This window comes from Crocuta crocuta, unplaced genomic scaffold (assembly GCF_008692635.1).
Source record: "Crocuta crocuta isolate KB4526 unplaced genomic scaffold, BGI_CrCroc_1.0 scaffold1307, whole genome shotgun sequence".
In the NCBI taxonomy this organism is placed as follows: domain Eukaryota; kingdom Metazoa; phylum Chordata; class Mammalia; order Carnivora; family Hyaenidae; genus Crocuta; species Crocuta crocuta.
In genome coordinates this window covers 281,638-290,001 of record NW_027533394.1, presented here as the reverse complement: position 1 = coordinate 290,001, position 8,364 = coordinate 281,638, and the positions used below count along the sequence as shown (strand labels likewise).

General features: G+C 40.7%; 1 protein-coding gene across 1 annotated transcript in view; it reads left to right on the top strand.

Moving 5' to 3' along the window:
• SMC1A (structural maintenance of chromosomes 1A) overlaps positions 1-8,364 on the top strand; it is a 35,681-nt gene that overhangs the window by 21,116 nt on the left and 6,201 nt on the right. The window contains 3 exon segments of the mRNA XM_077748285.1: positions 615-760; positions 849-1,002; positions 2,011-2,121. Of these exon segments, the coding sequence (XP_077604411.1) occupies positions 615-760; positions 849-1,002; positions 2,011-2,121 (411 nt within the window).

Below are 8,364 nucleotides of genomic sequence, written 5' to 3'. Positions count from 1 at the left end.
GAACTCCCCTCTACCTGTCATGAAGATTCATCAATCACTGACATGCCATATTTGTTTCTGCATTGTCTGTGTATGCATATTACTTTTATCAGCCATTTGAGAGGAAGTTGCAGATATGTCTCCTTTATGTGACTTTTAAGATCAAAATGAAAACCAAACATTCTTCCTTTAAGAAATCAGATATATTAAGTAAGACTCCAATCCCCTTGACTGACTACACTCAGTGCCACTCCCTTTCTTCTTCCTGGGGCTAATCCCATGTAATGTGTATTCATCCAGAGCTTGTAGGTATTTACTTAAATACTTGTATATTCATATAGGTATACTCATAGAAAATACACAGTATTGTGTGGGGTTNACTTGATACTGTTTTAATACTTTGAACTTTCCTACATCGAGCTACTTGTATTATGGGGTATGTAGGCAACCAAATTTGAAAAAAGATAAAAAGCCCAGAGGATAAGGGTGGTGTGTGAAAGCAGAGCTTACCGAAGAGAGGCTCTGACACAGAGGCTCCTTCTGCCTGGTGGAAAGGATGGGGGCAAGGGGAGAAGATCCCAAGGTGAGATGAGGAAAACCTTCACTTCTTGTCCTGTTCCCCCTGCTGGGACCAGGAGGAACAAAGACACATGAAGATCATAGATGAGACCATGGCCCAGCTACAGGACCTGAAAAATCAGCACCTGGCCAAGAAGTCGGAGGTGAATGACAAGAATCATGAGATGGAGGAGATTCGTAAGAAACTGGGGGGCGCCAACAAGTGAGTGGGTTCAGGCCTGGGGTGGGGGAACTAGGTAGAGCAGGCAGCCTGCTGGATTTGGATCTCACCTCTCCCTGGACCTTCTTAGGGAAATGACCCACTTACAGAAGGAGGTAACAGCCATTGAGACCAAGCTTGAACAGAAACGCAGTGACCGCCACAACCTGCTACAGGCCTGCAAGATGCAGGACATCAAGTTGCCACTGTCTAAAGGCACTATGGACGACATTAGTCAGGAAGAGGTGTGTGTCATGGCTGGTGGTGGGAGTGGGCAGAGAACAACATTGGTCAGGGATGCGGGGGGTGAGAGTGACCAGGGAGAGAGAAAAGGATGGTGGGTGGGGGTGGTGGAGAACATAAGGAGGGATGCATGGGACATGAGGCAAGGTGAGGCTGAGAAAGCAGGTGAGGTGAAAGGTACTAGCCTTGGGTAGCAAGTCAGTGGGTGGTGAGGAAGTGAGGCCAGGAGAAGATGAAATCATTCTGTAACCTTAGGGACTTGAGCTGAAAGTCCTGCAGGTGATGAATATTGGTAAGAGTGCAAGTTGAGGGACATTAGCCAAGAGCGAAGGAAGACAGAAGCTGGGGGACCTGAGAGATGATGGCCTAGCTGCAGTGAGGGAGGTTGGCCAGGAGAGGGTTGGGTAAGGGACATCAGCAATGCAGAGGTGACAAGGCTTAGTCATATGACAGGGAGGGACACCAGCCAATAGAGGAGCCAAGGCATTTTATGCACTGGAAGTGAAGATTGGTTGCAAGGGGTGGGAACATTAACTGAGAGGAGGTTTGCATATATCTGTTTTGGACCTGGGCTTGGATCTCAGGCCCACATGTCTTTCTCCCTCCTTCCTCCCAAATAGCATTTCAATTTAATTCAGCAAAATATTTTGAACACCAGAAATGTGCCAGGCACCATGGTAACGTGTGACATAATTACTCCTAATCCAGAACACAATCCTGCCAGGCAGGCATTGTCCCGTGTTACAGTTGAGGGTTTGTGTGTTTAAATCAGGATTCGGGTGTCAGGATCTGACAGCATGACTTGCCCAGGATCCCACCGTTAGTGGTAGAGCCCAATTTTGAACTCAGGTCTTTGTGCCTTCAGAGCTGCTGTCCTAATGCTATAGGTGCTCTCTAGCAAGGTGCTTCTCAAAAGACTTTGAAGGTTGTAAAGGAGCCCACCCGCACCCTCTAGAGGGGCATTCTCATGGCCAGTGTGCTCCATTGGACTCTCCCTTTCACCATTGCAGGGTAGCTCCCAGGGGGAGGATTCAGTGAGTGGTTCTCAGCGAACTTCCAGTATCTATGCACGAGAGGCCCTCATCGAGATTGACTACGGTGACCTGTGTGAGGATCTGAAGGTGAGGATCAGCCACAGGGGTGGGGACATCTTCCCAGCTATTCAAAGGGAGAGAGTCAGCCCACCTGGGGCCCCCATGGAGACCATGGCTGGAAAGAGGGGTAAGCTGGCAAACGAGAGAGTTGTGACTTAAGGGTCTCCCCCACCTATGCACACACAGAAACAGGCACATCTCTCCCCCCACCCCCACCCCATTGCCCTCATCCCTGCCTGCTGCCAGTCTTCCCCTTCCATGCATATACACGTCTCAGCCCAGATGTACACACAGAGAACGTGCTCCTTTACAGTGAACTGATAGGCCTTGGGTGTTCCTCAGTACTCTGTCCCAGGCACTATTCCCTGCTCACTTGGCATTCTCTCATCCTGGGTATCTCTTTTACTCCCCTGGCTTCAGCTGCCATGTATGCTCTGCTCCACAGGTACCTCAAACCCCAGCCTTCCTCCCCAAGTCTTCCCCTTCTCAGTGCCAGCCATAGGTTTGAACCAGAATCTGAGCCTCATTCTTGACTCCCTCTCTCATCTTGCATATTCATTGAATTATCAAGCCCTATCCATTCTACCTCCTTAAATATCTAGCGAATTCTACTTTTGTCTGTTTCTGTGGTCTCTCTAGTACAGGCCATTTCACCTCTCACATGGACTACTCTAGGAGCCTCCTAAACAGGTCCTGATGCTTTCCAATCCATCATTATAGCCAGGGGTACTTGATTTTTTTAAAGAAACCTTTATTGTGGAAAATTTCAAATATACGCAGAAGTAGAGAGAAGAATATAATGAACCCCAGGTACTCATCACCCAACTTCAGCAATTAGCAACATATGGTCAGTCTTGTTGTTTATACCCTTTCCTCCCCATTGGCATATTTTAAATCAAATTCCAGATAATACAATTACCTGAATATACATCTCTAGAAAGGACATTTTAAAAGATATAACCACAGTATCCACCAAAAAAATTTTAAGACTAACTGCAATGTCATCTGATACTCAGTAAATGTTTAGATTTGCACAAATTTCCCATAATACCTTTTTTTCAAACAATACAGTTTGTGTATTTTAAGTTTATTTTCTCTTGAGAGAGAGTGTGCATGCACATGCACTAGCAGGGGAGAGGCAGAGAGAATCCCAAGTTGGCTCCACACTGTTAGTGCAGAGCTTGATGCAGGGTTCGAACTCAGGAACTGAGATCAGGACCTGAGCCGAGATCAAGAATCAGATGCTTAGCCCACTGAGCCACTTAGGTGCCCCACAGTTTGTATATTTAAATCAGGATTCAAGTGATGTTCATAATGTTAAAACTGGTCGCTTCTAGTCTGTAACATTTTCTTATCCCTCTTTATTTTTTTCTATCTATTTATGGAAGAAACTAGGTTATTGGCCCTGTACAATTTCCAAATTTGGCCAATTGTGTCCTATGTTATTTAATGTGTCTTTCTATCCCCTGTACTTCCTGTAAACTGGTACTTAAATCTAGGGTTTGATTGGATTCAGTTCATTTTTTTATTTTTGGCAGGAATATATTATAGGTGNCATTGAATGTCATTTCTCTCTATCTTTGTAATAAGTTTGATCAGAGGTCAATGTTACTGTGAAATATTCTTGTCAGAAACTCAAGGATCTGATCAAGCCTTATGTCCACCAATTGTATGAAATACCGGTGCCAGAGAACATGTTAAATAAAAAACACAGGGATGCAGTTAGCTAAATCCAGACTGTAGGAAACTCTGTAGACCTGGTCTTTTCCATAGAGAAATGAGAAGGAAGAAGGAAAATTTTTATTGGCTATAAGAGACAAATCAACCAGTTGGAATGTGTAGCACTCCCTTGAATCCCATTACAAAGAGAGGAAGGGGAGTTTATAGACGAGACGTAAGAGACAAATCAGTCAGTTTCAGTGTGTACCTTATTTGAAACCTGCTTTGAAAAGCCTGTAAAAAAATTTTTTTTTATAAAACAGAACAGTTTGAACACTGACCAGATAATTTATGATGTTCAGAAATTGCTATTAATATTTTTAGGTGAACTGATGGTATTGTGGCTTTATTTTTTAAATGTCCTTATCTTTTATAACATTGGTTCTCAGTGGTGCATGGATTTTGCCTCCCTGGGGGTAGGGTAATGTCTGGAGATTCTTGTGACACCCACTTGTCATAATTGGTTACTGATGGTATAGAGTAGGTAGACACAAGGGATGCTGCTAAACATCTTACAGTGCACAAAGGACAGCCCTCACAACAATGAATGATCTGGTCCAAAGTGTCAGTAGTACTGAGATTCAGAAACTGTTTTAGAGACACTTACTGCAGTATTTATGGATGAAGTGGCATGTTGAGATTTGCTTTAAAATAATTGAAAATAGAAAGAAATTGAGTATAGATGGCAGAATACTGGCCCTGGGTTGATAANGCATTTTTGTGTATATTGAAAATTTACATACTATAAAGAGAAAAATAATCTGGAAGGGGGTGGGGATGATCACCAGTTTCAGGTGTTGTTAGCCCATCAGTTTTTATAAAAAGTTCCCTGTCAGCCTTTCACGAGTTGATTTTAACAGCTCTTAATCATCATTGCCTAGCCCTATTAAGAGTTGCAAAGTGGTTAATTTTCTGATTCTTCCATTCCTCCTCCATTTACTTATTGGAATTCTAAAATGAAGTTTCTCATATCAACTATTTAGTTCCCTTGAAATATAGCCAGTATAGAAAGGGCACGATAAATGCTTCATTCTTTTATTTACCAGCTTTCAGAATGAGGTGGTTGACCTTGTAACCTTTAAAGGTGACCAGTGAGGTTTTAAATTTGTATTTATTGTAAACTGTTTAAATGTATTTTGATGTTTATTGGAGCCATTTTTCTTCTTGGTGTTCATATTGTCCCATCTTTGTCCAGTAGGAGCCACTTCAAGTTGATATTTGGTCTTATTTTTAGATTTTTATTATGGGAATTTTCACAGGCAAAAGCAAAATAGCACAGTGCCATCTCATGTAGCCATCGCCAGTTTCAACAGTTATCAGCTCACGGCCAGACTCGTTTTCTGTGTACCTCATACACTTTATCCTGTCTTCGTATCCCTGGCTTCTTTAAAAATACAGTCAACCCCAGGCCGCCTGGGTGTCTCAGTCAGTTTAGCATCCAACTCTTGATTTCGGCTCAGGTCGTGATCCCNCCACCCCTCTTTCCCTCAATCCCTCTGTCCCTCTCTCCCTCTCCCTCTCACACTCCCTCCCCACCTTCTCCTCTTTCTCCCTCTCCCCCCACTTGCACTCTCTCTAAGAAAAAAAAAATACAGTCGACCCTTGAATAACACGGGTTTGAACTGTGCAGGTCCACTTATACACAGATTTTTCTTCAATAAATACAGTACTGTAAATGTGTTTTTTAATGATTTTCTTAGTAACATTTTCTTTTCCTGGGCTCAGTTTAAAAATACACATTAATCACTGTTTATGTTGTTGTTGTTGTTCAAGGATCAGCTGCAAAATTTGGATATCATGTCATGTCATTTGTAAATATTTCAGAATGTATCTCTAAAAGAGATCATTTTTATCTTTAATTAATTTTTTAAAATGTAATTTATTGCCAAGTTGGCTAACATACAGTGTATACAGCGTGCTCTTGGTTTTGGGAGTAGATTCCCATGATTCATCGCTTATGTACAACACCCAGTGCTCATTCCAAGTGCCCTCCTCAATGCCCATCACCCATTTCCCCCTCTTCCCTGCCTTCCCCATCAACCCTCAATTCATTCTCTGTATTTAAGAGTCTAAAAGAGATAATTTTGAAATATTTCGAAATATTTAGAATTGTTATACCAAAAACCCAATAATTCCTTAATATTGGAATTCTGTATTATAAAATAATTCTTTAATATCAGTATTATAATTAATATTCACATTTCCCTGATTGTCATATACACATAGTTTGCTTGAACTGGGAGTCAAATAAGATGATAGATATACATAGATAGATATACATAGATAGATAGATAGTGATTGGTTGATATGTCTCTTACATCTCTTTTAATCTACAGTAGTGCCCCCTTGTCCATGCCTTCGCTTTCTGTGGTTTCAGTTACCCACAGTCAACCGTGGTCTAGAAGCTGATGATCTTCCTTCTGACCTATTGTCAGAAGGTCAGTAGTCTAGTGCTGTATCACAGTGCCTATGTCATCCACTTACTTCATCTCATCACATAGGCATTTTATCATTTCCCATCATCACAAGAAGGGTGAGTTACAATACAATAAGATAGTTTGAGAGAGAGAGACCATTCATGTAACTTTTATTATAGTGTATTTTTATAATTGTTCTATTTTATTATTGCTGTTAATCTTTTACTGTGCCTAATTTATNAAGTATCGTGGGTATGTATGTATGGGAAAAAAACATGGTATGTCGAGGTTGGCACTGTCCACAGTTTTAGGTGTCCACTGGGGGTCTTAGAATGTACGTACCCCTGTGGATAAGGGGGACTACTGTATAAATGCACCTGGATCAGTTTTTATTTTTCTTTGCAGTACTTTTTGTTGTTGAAGAAATTTGCTCATTTCTTCTGAATGATTTTCTACATGCTATACCTTGTTGATTGTATCCTATGATTTTTTTAATGCTCTTCCAGAACAAAACAAAACAAAATAGTTCTGGTATCCCCTGTAGTTCCTGAAAGTGGGTAGTTAGACATAGATCAGTGCTGTTCAATAGAGATACAGTATGACCCACATGTGTCGTTTTTTAAAAAGTAAAATTAATTTTACTATGTTTTGCTCAACCCAGTATATCTTAAGGAGTTATTTCAATGTGTAAACAATATAAAAGTTATTGATGAGATATTTGACAGTCTCTTTGTACTAAGGCTTCAAAATACAGTATCTATTTATGCTCCAGCACATCTCAATGTGGATGCTAAATTTTCCTCAGATATACTTGATCTGTATTTCGCTATCTTAAACTTTACATTTGAGGGGTGCCTGGGTGGCTCAGTTGGTTAGGTGTATGACTTGAGCTCAGGTCATGATCTCATGGTTTGTGGGATCGAACCCCACATTGAGCTCTGTGCTGATGGCTCCGAGCCTGGAACCTGCTTCGGGTTCTATGTCTCCCTCTTTCTCTGTCCCTCTCCCGCTCACACTGTGTGTGTGTGTGTGTGTGTGTGTGTGTGTGTGTGTCTTTTTCTCTCTCAAATATGGATAGACATTTAAAAAAATTTTTTTAAATTTATAATTGAAAAAGGAGAACCACATACCCAGGCTTTATTCAGATATACTTGAAAGTTTTCTAGTAACCAAATTGAATATTGGTTTTTAAATCTGTCAACATCCATTAAAATCAGTCACGTGTGGCTTATGGCTACCATACTGGACAGCTCTGATCTAGGGGTTTGATTAGATTCAAGTTTAGGGGTTTGTTTTGGTCAAGACTACTTCATAAGTGGTATTGTTAACTTTAATCAGGAGATTGGTAATGTCTGGTTGTGATTCTTTTTTGTGTGGTTTGCAACCATCATGGTTATTGTCTAGATTTATTAATTTGTCTGTGGTTGCAAAATGGTAATCTTCCTACTCTGTAATTCTTTATTAGCTGGAATACTGTAAAGAGAGAGTTCCTCTTATCAGTTATTTGGTTACCCTTAGGTATGCAGCTTGTATAAAAAAGGCAGGATATGTATGCTTGATTCTTTTCTTTCATTACTAGTTTATAAAATAATGAATTGGCTCTTTGGCATCATCAGGATTTGTTCACTGAGTTTTCAGATCATTATGAACTTGCGGATTTAAACACATTAGATGTGTTGCACTGTTGTGGTTGTTATCCTTCTTATTGATCAAGTTGTTGAATTTTTGGCTAGTGGGAACCTGTTCAGGTTGGCTTCTGAATCATTTTGACACAACTGTTACAGACTTTTATGTCTTTCTGGTGTTATATCCAGGTTTATCCTTTACATTTCCCCAGATCTGTAATCAGCCATTTCTCTCTGAGAAGCTCTGACTTCTTGTTGTGAGAAATGCTATTTAGCGACCACCAACTGAGCACTGGAGTGCTCATGACTGCTGGGTTGCTGAGTGCTTCTAGAACGTTTCAGTAGACCAGGCTACAAGATGCAATTTTTATTTTCAAAGAAAAACGTATCATGAGTTCACATTGATACTTCAGTTGAAATTGTAATTTTCATAGTTTAACGTCATTGGTTTTATGTTTGAGTCTCTCCAGTTAGTCTTGCTAAAAATCTTGCTTCCTAGCAACACTAAC